A 15,562-nucleotide genomic window follows, 5' to 3' on the forward strand; every position below is an offset into this window, starting at 1 on the left:
TGGTATCTAGACTCTAGTAATCATTCTGTTTCGCAAACCTTTAACATATCAAAATATGCACTCGTGCACACACAAAACTGAAATGTGCTGGAGTTGGAAATTAGAGATTTGTGTGCCTTGAGGAAGCACATAATTCAGATGCCTTTCAGACTGCTCTTGATTAATATAATTATGCAGATCCTCCAGGACAGCTGCAATCTACTCTTCAAGGATGGGATCTGGAAGACAGATGCTTTTCCTTGTCTCTCACTTATTCACAGAGCTAACCTGAAAAACTGAATTGTTCTTGTAATGCCTCAATTTACTTACCATTGATACTACTGTGAACTGCTACATACTGCATAATTAAAAAAAGGTCATTATGAAGTCACTCAAAGACTGAAGCTTATAAATCTGCAATGAGCTCTGGTTGTGACAGTAGCACACTTGTCTGAGTACCATCAAGCTACAATACACCTACGCTGAGCCATCTCTGAAGTACAACACACACGTAGTGAAATGCAGGAGGAGACACAATTTGCCCGTGTTAGTGTGGCAAGTTAGTGGCACACACAGCGGTGGAGTTTCTGCTTCCCATGTTTTCACCAGTTCCCCTGCTTTGAAATGCAGAGGGTACTCCAAAAAAGTACTCCAGAGAAGTGACTTGCACAATACTAATGCTTCTGGTTTAGAAAATTGTTCTATGATCTACTTGTGCTGCTCCATTCTAGCCCCATGGAGGCAGCTTTCCACTCATCCTCACAATTTTTTAAGCTGGATCATTTTTGTTCAGGTTTTTAACGAGACCAGTCTGTTTCTGATCAAGGTCATGCAAACAGCTGGGTCAGCACAACTGAGAGCTGGCACTATGCTCAGAGGGGACTGACTGGCACTGTCACCAAAGTGCCATCAGTCTTTATGATTAAATATGTCTTAGCCAAAATTCAGGGACCTCAGCGTCATATAGCCTGTCTAAAGCAAGTCTGAGAATGTCTCTGTGCATTGTCTGTCTTGTGTTATTTAGTTGCTGTTTGTTTAACCAGGAAATGAACTCTGAGATACAGAACAGTGTCTGTAGACTGATTTCTGGGAACAGGGGCTAGAGTGGGTGCAGGTCCCTCTGCTATTCACTTTCTGGAGCAATGTCCAAGTGATTATTATAAGACTGCAAAGCTGCCAGCATTTTAGAAATCTTTACTCCCTGCAGCCAGTCATGTGCCTAGTCCTGTGGTACAGATCTCTCCCAGTTCCCTCTTCAGAAGCTGTCCTCCAGGCCTCACTCCAAGCCTTTGCTTAGCAGATGGAGGACATGGCAGCCATGTAGAGACCCTTGACTTTCTGCTTCGCTGAGTCTTCTTACCAGCATACTTGGTCTGGCAAGCAATGACACAAAGACTTGATACTGCACTCATTTCCCCTAAGTCCACTTGAGGTCACTGAGGGCTGCATTTCTTTACAACTTCTAGACAACTGCTCCCTACTTCATCACTGCTGAAAAAGTCAAACTTTTCCCAGTGCATTCTTTTCAGTACCTCTTACTATGCTTTGGCCATCTCTTACCATAAGGATGAGTCATGAAGTAGGAGCAAAATACTATTAGCCACTTGCACCTCAGAGCCATACAGTTGGTGGCTTCTTTCACAGTTATCTGTGTCTTCCAAGATGCCTACCGGTTAACTAGATGCCTCTGAGATTTCAAATAATCTTCTCTGGTGAAGTACTGAACTAATTCTGGAGATATGTATGGCCATTTAGTTTAGCTACTTTGTTTAGTACACAATAAAGAAGTACTTACTAAACAAAGTGTCTATACTTTGCCCTATTTGCTTCCACAGGTCTCACTGACAGCAGTCAGAGCAGTTTGGCATATGATCATTTTGATAAAAAACTCCCTTTTCCAAGTGGTATGTCCTCAACAGCTGTGAAGCTAGCCTGTTCAAAGTTAAGCACTGTCTGCTTCTTTGACAAAGTTTGGGCCTATAAAAATCCACAGAAAATTTCACTCCTTCAATAACAAGACACTTTGCAAAATCGCCCTCTGTATTAGCAGCTATTATATTGTACTATATTACTAGTATTTCAGCTGGGGAAATGGCCTGTTGTGGAAAGTCCGGGATGCCAGATACAGAACAACAAAGAATTAAAGTCTGGTCACTATTTTTACTATAGAAATACCTCAGTACAAAGTGCTCTCTAACACTGCTTTACTTTGTAGAATAAGAAATTTCTTAATTGCTTCTGACTTCTGTTGACAGAAAGAAGGCCAGTCCAGAGCTTACCTCATTGCCCAGGAGCTAATGTCTTCAGAAAAAGTGTGAGTTTGTTTTTACAGCCTACTGTTGCTCTTCTAAAATTGAAGCTATGCAGTCCACCCTTCAGTATTCATTCAATGGCAGTTAATAAAAGTTTGTTTCTCTCCCCAGATATGTGGAAATGCTCCAGTTGTTAAGTAGGGTAAGTAAATAATTTTAATCACTGAAACCTAGATACCCTTTTATTTAGCTACTATTTAAAAGACATAAAAGCACCAAAGAGATTTAAGTGAATTTGAGGAGGAATGGCTTACTATGAACCAACCATTCAAATTTATGATTTGTCGTCTAGAGGGAAAAGCGTTGGCCAACAATTGGGGCTTGTTGGGGCTGAGACTGGTGTAAAATGCAGAATAAGCTTAGTGCAGAGAAAGAGATGGTGATAAACAGGGGTGAACACTCTCCCATCAGAGTAGGACAGATTGGAATAAAGCTACGAAACATGGGGATTTGGTTTCAATGGATTCACTCTGCTTCTGTTTAAGCTTCTTGTTTTCTGATAATGCAGATTGGTAATAGCCAGTGTGCTCTGGATATCCACACTGTCACGATGTTTTGGTTTAAGACAATTTAAGAGGTGGATACTTTAAAAACAAAGATAAACTACAAAGAGCAGAGTAAGCCGTCTCCCAAGATGGCACCCTCCACTGACAACTGTGTGTGGAGAGACAAAGATGACAGCAGCCTTCCCCCCTCTCATCTCTCCAGTGGCAGCAGCTCCATTGACAAGGGTGGCCGGCATCCTCTGGCATCTGGAATTTGGCAACTGAAGAACTCGGTGAATCTGCAGTGCCAGCCTCTCTGCCTGTTCCTTAGGCTGGTGGCATGCAACCAGCATCAGCATTGCACCCTCCAAGCCACTGGTGCTGTGCTGCTCTCTTGGGCCCCACTTCCAACAGGGGCTTGGGAGAAAACGGACGCTCAGGCACACAAACAACAGTGGCCCAACCCCAACGGGTGCCGGCCTTGTGCTGCAGGCAGATGTTGCAAAATTCACTCTGAAAGTTTTTGATTTTGAAATGCAGCTTCTCAGGGGGCTACTGTTGCCACCCAGAAGCAACTCCCTCCTAAGGCCAGAGAGAAACAAAAGCAAACCGAAGTGTAGCTTCTACCTGTGCTGCCTCAGCTGTCTTGCCCTGTGAGAACAAAAGGGGAAAGAGCAAGAGGCAAGAGAGCTCTGTTTGGACCACCTTAACTTGAAAGAAACGGGCACCCTCTTTTTCTGTTTCTGGCTGTTAAATGGGGTATTAATGACACAGCAATAATTTTGATCTCAGATAGGTATGGAATACCAAAACATTTTGGGTTATCAAGGACACACCATGGGGAAAATACACATTCTGATGTCAGAAACACATGAGAGAACACCCAGATTAATAGCTTTTAATGCTTGATAGAGAATTCTTGCACGGCATAAATGGACCGGTGGCTTTGTCCTGGAATAACTTTGTGTCCCGTTAACAGGTCTGCCTCTGCTTCCCTGGAGACTGGTACCCAGCTTAGATGGCCTTGCTGTCCGTATCTTTCTTGGCTGTTAGTTGAAAGGTAGTAAGGAATAATAGCCACTACACAAAGCATACCCAGGGCTGCTTGGAAAGACGTTTCCTGAGAAGGCAAGACATAGCCCCAGGCTGTCCTTGAAGGACACCCCAAACACTAGCAGTGGAACAGGAACTCTGATGGGGACAAAAGTAATGAGGTCAGAACTCAAAAGATGCTAAGTCACTGAATTAGGTGGAGCTGTCAATTCCCTCAAGGGCAGAAAGGCCTTGCAGAGAGACCAGACAAATATGGGCCATCATCAACCATATGAAGTTTAACAAGGACAAGTACCAGATTCTCTGCCTGGGACAGGGCAACCCTGGCTGCATGTATAGACTGGAGAATGAGAAGCTGGAGAGCAGCGCTGTGGAAAGGGATCTGGACGTCCTGCTCGATGGTCAATTTGGTCTGTGTTAGCTGTGCCCTGGCAGTCAGGAGGGCCAGCTGTGTCCCAGGGGGCATGAGGCACAGAAGGACCACCAGGAGATTGTCCTGCTCTGCGCTCTGCACCAGTATGGTCTTGTCTTGTGTCCTGGGGGCAGTTTTGGGCACCACAATTAAGTTATTAGAGAGTGTCTAAAGGAGGCCACGAGGATGGGGACATATTTGGAGTAGCTGAGGACACTTGGTTCATTCCGCCTGGAGAAGGAGAGAGTGAAGTCTGAAGTCAGACCTCACTGAGATCTTCAATATCCTCTTGAGGGGCAGCAGAGGGGCAGGTCCAATCTCTTCACTCTCATGTCTCAAGAAAATGGCTGGAGCAGAATCAGCAGAGGTTTAGATTGGGTATAAGAAAAAGGTTTTTTACCCAAAAGGTCATTGAGTACTGAAACAAGCTCCCTGGGGAAGTGGTCACAGCACCAAGCGTGTCTGAGTCCAAAAAGCATTTGGACAATGCTCTGGGGCACAGTTCTTGGAGTGTCCTATAAGGGGCCAGGAGTTGGACTTGACATTCCTGATTGGTCCCTTGTGACTCAGCCTATTCTATGATTCTATTATATTGCTGCCTGCTCGTTGTGTCTCTCAAGCAATCTACCAAAGCCGTAGGACCAGACACCTTAAGGGTCTTAGATGCTTAGCTAATAATTTGCCAATACTTTGACAAATTGGTGATAACGTGACTAGCCATTTTCTTCTTCTGTCCTGGCTTTCCTCTGATTTCTGTGCCGCCAAACACATTATTTGACACCAGTGAGACATAGCTGTAGTTACCTGCTGTTCCCTGAGGAAGCCAGGGTGGTTTCTTCACCTGTAGCGTACAGGGCTTCTGACCACTGAGAACACTTAAAGAACTTGTTACTAAAATTAATATTTTCAAAAGTCTCACCAAGAAAAAGAAAAGGCTCTGCCAGCTTCAAAGAAGAGAGATACCTATACAGGAAATTACCTTGCACAGAAAGAATTAGCCACTCTGCACCTTCATTAAAATATTCTTCATCTTTTTCCATTTCCAAATGCTACTGACACAAGTTCCACTGGCAGATTTTAGAAGCAACCACAAGTGACCACAGTCGCCAAATTGCTCTCACCAACACACCATTCGTGGCCAGTTAGGACCAAAGGCTTCCTTGACAACACTCCTCAACCTAGGCATACATTTCTGTTTCCCATCACTGGCTTTCTCAAGAAAACTCTTTCTAAATGCTTATCATCAGGTCTCAAGTTTCATCTTCTCATGTAAACCCACATATTGGTAATAAAGGGAAAGAACTAAACCACACCCTAGCTGCTTTCAGAGAGGAAAAAAAAAGCTGGAAAGCAGGCTTTCTTAAGCCTGCAGCGAGAGCAATATCCCATCTCATTTCCAGGCTTGGCTAGTGCTGCTGTTCATTCAGCATAACAGAATTTGTTTGGCCTTTCAGAGGAGATTTTAATAAACTGACTGATTGCCAAAATGATGACATTTCCATACACCCACTCTGCTATTGAACTGAAAGACTGGAAACATTGTGTTAGCTCACAAACTTGGTATCAGTTGGTGTGGTAGTAGTGATAATAATCTAAAAGGTTAGCTGTTACTTGCCCTACTCAAAAGTAGTGCAGTTCTCTGCAACAGTGAGAACAGTAAGAACTCATTCTAGTCTGAGCAGATGGAACTGGCAGGGCCTTTTAGTTCAAGTTCATGACCTCTTGGTACTCACAGTTTTTCCAAAGTTGATTAGTCTTTGAATTTCCGTCAGGATTGTTTAACCTTCAAGTTTTGTCATTTTGTCTCCTATTGTGCTCCCCCAGAAATGCAGGCTGCACTTGACATGTTTTTCTTAGTACTTGCTCCTGAACAAAATGCTGCAGGTGTCTTTCTCAGCCTAAAATTTTACACATCACCAAGATGGTTTATTTGCTTCCCCATAGCTGGTCTATTTCAAATGGCTTTACAAGATGTAGACAAATGAAATTAGTGTGACTCAGACTGCTTCAGGATCCAAGTCTGTGTGGGACCAAGCATTTGCTTGATAGTGTGTCATGTTTATGTTTATTTTGCCTTTCATTTTTGATAGTGGACCACATTCATGTTTATTTCACCTTTGGCTTTTGTACATAAAATCATCTTCTTGGTGTGTGCATAAGCCCCTTTAAAGTAGTTATTACTTCCCTCCAAGATATTTACTGAATTAAGGACAGCTCTGCACTGAAAAGACATCAGCCTCAACACCTCCTTTTAAAAAGAAAATTGATCCTGTTTCCTGGTTTGCATTTTCCACGTAACAATGGACCACAATTGTTAGAAACAAAGAGTCCCAGATTTGTGCTTCCTAAGCATTTGGAAATATAGATATTAACAGATATTATAAGAATAGATATGTGCTGGTCCTCCAGCCTTCAGAGCAGTTTAGAATTCAACACTGCACTAGACATCCCAATGTTCATGACTGCAAAATAGATCTTAGGAATCTATTCACCTAAAAAAGAACAAAATAATCTTAGTGCTCAAGCCTTTCACTTGAGATTAAACCAAATTGATTAAACTATACTTTCAGAATTCTTTTGGGTGGCACATTCTCAAGAACAATAAATAACTGCCTAATTTAGGAACCACTGCTACATGTTAGACAAAACTGAATTCCATCTTTCTAATTATTTACACTTCTAGTGAATCATTTGCTGAGCCTTTTTTATTACTGTGAATTTCTTGGATGATGTTCAAAGTTCTGCTGGACCAATCACATCACTACTTTCCTAATTAAATGTTTTAGTGAATGCTACATGCTGGCTAAACAAAGAGCTAGCTTGCTGTTAGGCCTTCTGAAGCTCCTATAGAAGCCTAAGGACGGACTGTTACAAAAGAATAGCCTGCCCTCATTTACACTAGGCTGAATTTTTTTTATTTATTTATTAATTGTTGTGTTCATTGGCACTGGGAAAATAACTATGTATTGGCCGAGGAGCTTTCACAGTGGGAATGTTGAGCCAAAATAGCTTTCAGATAATCTGTATGTTTCTTAAAAGTAGAAGGAAGCCGCATCAGCACATCTGGATCAGGACAATTCCCTGATAAAAAGCTGCACTGATACAGTATTCTCAGTGCATACTGTACAGTCTGCTGGTTCTGAAATTCATTTGCAGTGTTTTGGATGAATATGTCTATTTGGTTGCATGTGCGTGTGTGTTGAGGTCAAGGTTCCTGACCTAGATTGTACCCTGTATGGCAGGACAAGAGACTAATTGCAGCTGCTGCGATAGCATTTTCTGCTGTTCATTTGGCATTGTTTCTGCTGAGTCCAGTGGTGAGAAATGTGAGATCACTGCTCCATACAGATCAGGGGTCATTCAGTCTACTGTAGGAGAAGTGTCACTTTTTAATTCAGGAGTACCACTTTCGTCATTAGGAGATGGGCTGCTGACTGTGATGCAGATACCTCCAAGAACCACCATTAGTCAGACTTGGTTCATAGGATACTGTACTTGGATAGGATGTACAGCACCTGATGTCTGCACTTGGCTTTAGTATGGAGACTCTCTTCTCCCCCTTTGAACCTTTCATCCTCCCCTCAGGTATAACACCTAGATGTCCAAAAGAGCTTTGGATTTTGCAATATGCAGAATCTATTGAATCCACCTTCATTCTAGAAGTGAGAGTGGTTGTAAATTCCTGCACCATTTTATACAACTACTGTAGACTTTACTTACATAATTTGGGCTGCAACAAGATTTCCTATTTATGGATGCCCAAACTGTAATGAAAAGGTTTATGTTTCAGAAATGTATTGTTATAGCTGAGTTGTTAACCTTCTATGTCACCTAGGCAGCTTGGGTTATGCTTTCCCATGCACATGCAGGTACAGACGTAAGACTGGTGTGAGATCTGTAGGCTCATCCACCCCTGGATGTACCTATCACTCCAGAACCTTGAACTGAGCAACTTCAATTCATGAAGATGTTTTAAGGAAGTTTTGATTCACCAGGGAATTATATGGACTCAGTGTTTAGTACTTCCTGTACTCAGACATTGGGCTTTTGTAACAGACTTAGAGGCCTTGAGGTGCCATGGTTGATTACAGTAGTGAGACTGGAAAAGCACTTTGCATTTGATTAACAGCTTCACAGGCACTCAGCATTTTCAACAGTGACATAATTATTCTTTAATGGATGTTTATAGTGATTACTATTATGCTGCAGGGGTTTTGTTAATCATTAGAAAGCCAGCTATCCAGGCAACTGGAATTTAATTATTTGTCTGAAAATTCATTATAATCAAGGGGACAAACAATTAATAACTAATTAAATCCATTGAGATGTGGGAAAGGAGCATTAATCCTGCTGCTCAGTTGTGGTGGAAAGTGGACGGATATAGAACTGTTTGATGTTAATTTGGAAAAGATGACATCTTTGTAACATAATAGATTACTTAAGCACGTCAGTAGTAAACTAAAAGCTATTCACTTGTCCAGGCACTATAAGCTGAGAGAACGCTTTAGATTCTTTCCCTAACCCTTTCCCTGGTCTGGATTAATTATGATGACTGAGGACTTTGAAAGGTTGCAGATTCCTTGGAGTTAATAAAAGTATCCAGAATACAGATTGATTGGCTTAGTTGGTTGAAAAACTTCTGAATTATATACGGGCCGAAACATAAAATTAGATAGGCTAACTCACATCAGGAAAAAATGGAAATCTAATAGCACAACATTGGGATTATTTATGGTACTCAGGCAGGACACGCTGCAGAAATCAGACCCAGATAATTAGGAAACATGGTAATACTTTTTCAGAAATCTTTATGATATTGTTTTATCCAGGATATAGTTAATAAAAAATTGTCATCATGATCTTTTTTTACCTAGTTCTAGTAGCTTTTCAGAAAACAAATGTTTCAGCTGTTATAGTTGCTAAAAAAACCCCAACATTGTGCATGTGTGACTCTTGGCTAGTGTCCATTAGATAATCCAGTCATCCCACTTCATAGAGACCCAGTGTGGACATTGCAGTTGACAGTAACAACAGAAAAGCCAGGAATGAATCTGGGGAGACTAAAACCTGATCTTGCCTGGAGTCAGTTCCTATAGATGAGAGAGAAATTTTGAAGTTCTTTGACTATAGTCTCTCCTGTTCTGTAAGAACAGAATCTTTTAGCAGGATCACAGTCCTACCAACCAGATCCCACCATGCTGGAATCCATACAGCAACCTTGATTTAATTAGTTCAAAGTGGCAATCCAATGTCAAGTGGAGATACACTGTGAAGCATACTCTGACAAGTGGCTCATAGCTGGACGTTAGCAAGTTTTATGGAAGTCACTTCTTTTTAGACTCCTCCTTAATAACCTTATCCACTTAAAAAAATTTAACTAGACAGAAGCCAGAATCATGAGAAATGCCATGGTGAATCCCAGTATGGCCCAGGGAAGTTCATAAGATTGTCCACTAAAAGTTTGGGGAACAGAATTTTATTTCTTGGCAACTCAAACCTAGGAAAGCATTTTGCGATGCGCTCTGAAATAGGTCCCCTGTTATGTACCAGAGCTGGCTATATTTTAATACAGAGGAAATTTCCCCTATGCCTACATAATTTATAAACCACTTCATGATGAAAACCATTTCTAAAATGAAGAAGAAAATACTCAGGTTTCATTGGGAAAATTATTTGTTCCATAGCTTAAATTTAAGTTCAGAAGTGTAGCTAGTGCAAATTCTAGCACGAGGCATGTAGTTAATGTTTTTCATGTCAAGCTGTTGGACCCAATGAGGTGAGAATCTCATCCTTCATTTTTAGAAATTATGTTTCTGGTTAAGAAACACTGTAAAAATGAGACAAACCACACCCAGAAAAGCAAGGGGAAAAGGCAAGGTAATTAAAAAGACACCAAATCATTGTATGCATAAGGATCTCATGAAATGTTCCAATTTAGGTTGATAGCATTGTAGAATTCAGCTGAAACTGTGTATGAACTAATGGATGAAAGAAAACATATTCTATGATCTCCTTGCCATACTGAACACTATTGCTGTTGATAGCATCTTTTAATTCTTAGAAAGCATAGTTGAGGAGTCAAGAAAACGTAATAATAATTTCAGAAAAGATATTTTAAGTCTGTTTTCCTCATTTCAATGCTGTTGTTCACAGGATTTCTATGAAGGTATCTTGAAAGTGCTTGGAGATGGTGACGAAAGTGAACAAGAAGTTAAACTCAAGCAGGGTTTAAGTGAACTCCCTGAAATTTATGAATTACACCAAGACATCCTGAAAGAACTGGAAGAGAGAGTCCCTAACTGGCAAGTACAGAATGGCATAGTTTGATGGCCTTAACATACCCTCCACAGCATATGGGTGAACTCATTGTGTTCTCTTGTACATCCCAGCAGAAGTGAAAAGAGTAGAACCTGAACTACTTTGGCAGATTTTGTGTACAGATAGGAAGGAAGTGAAGGTAGTGGCTGTCAGGCTAAGAAATCAAATACAGAAATATGCGTGCAGTGAACAGCCCATGACTCTGAAATGACCCTGTCAGTCAGTGTGAGAACAGCCAGCTTCATATGCATTATCCCTTGCTAGTTCTCAGTCATCACCAAGTGGCTTCTTGGCCTGAAGGTCACAGACTTGTGCTGTGGGAAGCAGGAACAACTTACATCAGAACTCATCCTAAAGGAGATCTGCTTCCAGAAGTTTACTTAGCAGCTGTGTGGCTCTCGTTAAGGGAGAGCCCCTTGCTTCCAGCACCAAGGCAGGGATCTGCTATCCCAGGCTTCCAAGCCAAATGGACGCTGGCAGCCTGTTAATGGGACTCCGTTAAACATCTTTACAGGGCAAAGTCTTTCCATGAGAGAATAAGACCATGACTAAGACAGACAATGCTCCAAAATTCATTTGGCTAAGGAGACTCCTGACTTAAGCCAGGCTGCCAGGTTCTATTGAATGATGGACCATGAAACCCCACACCTCCAACCTGCTAAATTCCAGGAGGCAGTGGTCACTGAGAATGGATGATCCTATTTCTACATGGTCACTGAGCAGTTAAGTCAGTTAAATTAGGAGAATTTTTCAGTAACAGTCCTAAGTATAGGGCACAGGTCTCCTTGCAGCCCTGCACTTCCCAGTGGAAGCACACAACAAGGACATGAGAGGCTAAAGGGAATTGTGTTTTGGTTTGTACCCACCAAAGGACTGTTGGCAGGAGGACTTCAGAAGTGTCACCGATCATTTATGATGTATACGCTTCGAACACAAACAGACATAGTGTTTACAGCTGAGATCTAAAATGTCTTGGGTGCTAAAGAAGCCACAACCCTACTCTAACAGCATGCTGCCAGTTCCCTAAGACAAAAGGAATGCAATGATAAATGCCCTAAGAGTCCAGAACTACTCTGTGGCACTGAGGATAAAAGAGGACTGTATTGCAAATACTGCAAATACAACAGATATGCTTATGTTATAGACCTGCACTCACACAGGTTCCCAGGTCATAACCACACCTGAAGCTTACAGTAAGCCCTTCCCTGTCCCTGGACTTCCCCAGACACTCTGTTGCCCTGGACATCCCCAAGAACTCACGTTCCTCTGCTAAGTATGATTCCTCTTTTGTGAACTCAGATTTTGTTCTGCTTTCTCCTTGCTTTACAAATATTTCAATACTGTGCATCTGAATACTGAGACAGATGACAGTAACGCTGTGCTGAGAAACAGGCAGTAAAGGAGACCTGGGGATCTGATATTACAACAAATGTTATATTCTCCCCCACAAACAGTGCTCAAAGTGCTGCAGCAGTTAGAAAGTCAATTTACAGATGTGGAAGCTGTGTCCTGAAAGGAGCCTCACAGTGCTGCTATGGCAGAGGCACAGCCGAACGACCAGCCCCCATGGTGCCCATGCTACAGCAGCCTGTGGTTCTCTCAGTCTGATCTGAAGCTCTCCTCTTTCCTGCCATTCAGCCTAGGCTTTAGGGACACAGTGTACAGAGCCACTGTGGGTCTAATACAATAAGCAGAAAGTATGGCTCTACTTCTTTACTTTTATTTACTTATTTATTTGCTGCTCCTTTTCTTTCTGTGGCCTTAGGGATGAACAGCAGAAAGTTGCTGATGTTTTTCTCTCCAGAAAATCAAGGTTGAACCACCACACAGCATACGTTATGCAGTTTGACAGGAATTTGGCTTTGCTAGATGAAATGTGCCTTAAATATTCCCAACTGGCTACCATGATTCAGGAGTTTGAGGTAAGGCTCACATGGGTTTTTTACGTGCACTAATGCATGGTTTTACCATGGGGATTACTCAAGGATTCTTTTTTTTGGAACTCCACCAGTGTTCACACATAGGGTAGAATGGAAGAATAGTCGTCTTTCACAGCCCAGGTGCAAAAACCGAAGTAAGAAGTTCACTTGTGCATGGTGTGTTTGTTTGTATCACTGTTGCCCATACACTCCTGCGTATCTATACAGATCCATGAGTATATTTTGCTGAAACACAGTGAGGTGGTTTCTCAGTCACTTTTTAACTTACCAAGTTCCTTGAGGATGTGTTCGAGTTAATAACTAGGATTGTAACTAAGATGACAATTTGCTGCTGAGCTCACATTCCCCTGATCTTTGTGTTTCTTTTCTTCTACTGAGGACAGCAGAGTTCCAGTGACAGCCTTTACAGTGTGAAACACCAGCTTCTGAAAGTGGTACACCGTGTCTTCCAGTATCGTGTGATGCTCACAGGTCAGTAAAATCACTCTCAAAAGTACCCAAATAGAAACACCCCCGTGATGTTCTGTGCCTCCACTGTGCTATGTATTGATGCCAGAAGAGTTAAAATAGGACTAAAGCAGTATGAGATTTCCTTGGAAATTCAATATGCCTAGTTCAGGATTCAGGAAGTGTCAGCCTGGGAAGAGGCAGTCACTTCTATGGGACAGCCATGTTGAAAGGTCAAAAAAAAGCATAGTCAGATGCTTTTAGCCATTCCTTCTTGGTTCTTTCCTTCCATGAATCAGGAGAGGCAGAGTTCAGCCTCACTGCCAACAAACAGGTTTGATATTTTTTTTATTATGTCAAGGGTAGTTATCAGAGACAGTAGAAGACAGGTTACCTCTCAAGGAGACTCTGCACTGCATCCAGTATGACAGTGGCAAGCACTATCTTCTTATCAACAAAGCAGTTCTACCCAGTACTGCACCATAAGTCCTATGCACAGTACACCTAAAGCTAGTGATTAGTCAAAAACCCAGTCCAATTTTTCTGTGTTATAGGAGGCAGAGATATAAATTTACATTAACAGTACACTTACAGATTTTACATTTACAGTTATACCTTCCCTGTACATTCAGCACCATATATATAACTACTACCTAGTTTTTCCAAGGGGGGTTATGTTCCTTTGCTGCAAGCCACCCCAAATCCAGCAAGTCTGAACCTGTGAGGAGAGCAGACTTTCTGAAGCCTGACTGTACAGAACTAGTGTCTCCTTCCTGTGCCTATAAAAAGCATATGATTCATTTACTATAACTGTAAATATAGCCAACAGCATTCGTTCAGCTGGGAAAACAGAATTAATTAGAAAAACAATTATTTGTAAAGTGGTGCTACTCAGCAATTCTCTTGACTGAGAAACATTTTTTACATCATTTATTTATTTATACTTGCCAGTTATGTGAGCTCAAATCTGTATCAATGCTCTTGCATGGATTCTCAAAGTGAAATACCATCAAAGATGAGTTTTGCTTTGGAAGGAAGCTATATATACACTTAATTATTTGGGAGTAAATTGCTGTGGATGCCCCATTCCTGGAAGTGTTCAAAGCTCAGGTTGGATGGGGCTTTGGGCAGCCTGGTCTGCTGCAATGTGTTCCTGCCCATGGCAGAGGGATTGGAACAAGATGATACTTAGTGTCCCTTCCAGCCCCAACCTGTGTCTGATTTTGTGATTAAGATTAGATGTTTTAGCTAACAACACTACAAATTATGTTGATCTGTATTCTGATTGTTGAATTTCTGTGTTTATTTGATCATTTACTACAGATTACTTGAATAATCTTTGTCCTGATTCTGCAGAGTATGAAGCCACACAAGGTAAAATGAAATTGTTAGAAAAAAACTTCTGTTTTGATAACATCGCTTCTAAAGAGATGCGAGATTTCTATACTGATAGTATATAGAGGATGATTATTTTCAAGATTTTTGCGTTAATAGATTAAATGTAAAATCTATAAGAACTGCTTATTATTTTAGACAAATTATTTAGGACAAGAATCCTATCTTTTTTTCTTTTTTTAATCGAAACATGTGGAGTTCCCATAGTTTTGATGTGATAGAACTTATGGAAGAAGAAAACATCTATACAGATGTCGTGCAGACACTAGTTTTTCCCCAGTCATCAAGGAAATCCTAGTCCTCTTTGGCTTTGTAGATATTTGGCCTGGTCATTGTAAAGTCAATTTGGATGGCTCCTCCTGCCTGATTGTATACCATTATCTATGGTATGCCTACTGTGCTCTGTGAACCTGGGAGAAACCCAGGAGGTTTGAATTGTGTATCTGTATTCTGGATTCCTTAAGGTTACATGAAGTTGAAAGACATTGCATAAAAAACAGTTCTGCAAAATCGGGAACAAATCCACTGCTAACGCAATCCTTTCCAATACACGAGATAGATAAAGCAGAAGTCTTACTCCCACTGGAATCAAAGCAAGGTTTAGTTGTGGTGTCTGTGGGAGTAGTTTGGAGGCTGGAGTAAGCAGTAGTAACATTGTATTGATGAAATCAATTCACTCCTCCTACACTGCTTATAAATCCAAACGAACTCATTGCAATCAAGTCAGTGGTTGAGTGGTAAAAGCCAGTTTATTCCGCCCAAGAGCAGAGACTCATGCAAGATTTAGGACCCTAGTCACTGACAGTATAACTACAGCTATACCAGTAATTTTAACAATAGCAGGGCAGACACTTAAGCCCTCTGACCACAATTGCCTATCTCATTTGTGGTTAGGAGATGCTTGTGCCATTCCTAGCCAGCATGCTGCCAAGTTATGGCCAGAAATTGATAGAAAGCCCTGAGCCACATGGGAAGGGATATGAAATAGGGACCTGAGCCAGGTTATGCCACTGCTCCCAGTGCCAGCAACCATGTCCTAGCCCAGGTTATTTGCCAGTGGAGAATCCAGGAGTTAATTCATTCACCACTTCATACACATTTCTATCAGAAAGATATGACATGTCCCCTCCCTCAGCAGTAAGAGCTACAGCTTAGACTGCCATGCTGTTTGGTGGCTAAAGTTGGGTTACATTCATCTATTGACAAAAACATCTGCAACTA

General features: G+C 41.5%; 1 protein-coding gene across 1 annotated transcript in view; it reads left to right on the forward strand.

The window, feature by feature from the left end:
- The window catches only part of FGD5 (FYVE, RhoGEF and PH domain containing 5), a 73,577-nt gene that overhangs the window by 29,195 nt on the left and 28,820 nt on the right, over positions 1–15,562 (forward strand). The window contains exons 4-9 of the mRNA XM_066327099.1: positions 2,235–2,293; positions 2,403–2,433; positions 10,395–10,543; positions 12,325–12,481; positions 12,883–12,970; positions 14,270–14,320. Of these exons, the coding sequence (XP_066183196.1) occupies positions 2,235–2,293; positions 2,403–2,433; positions 10,395–10,543; positions 12,325–12,481; positions 12,883–12,970; positions 14,270–14,320 (535 nt within the window). The remainder of the gene's footprint in view (positions 1–2,234; positions 2,294–2,402; positions 2,434–10,394; positions 10,544–12,324; positions 12,482–12,882; positions 12,971–14,269; positions 14,321–15,562) is intronic.

The sequence above is a fragment of the Sylvia atricapilla genome, chromosome 11 (assembly GCF_009819655.1).
Source record: "Sylvia atricapilla isolate bSylAtr1 chromosome 11, bSylAtr1.pri, whole genome shotgun sequence".
Taxonomy (NCBI): Eukaryota; Metazoa; Chordata; class Aves; order Passeriformes; family Sylviidae; genus Sylvia; species Sylvia atricapilla.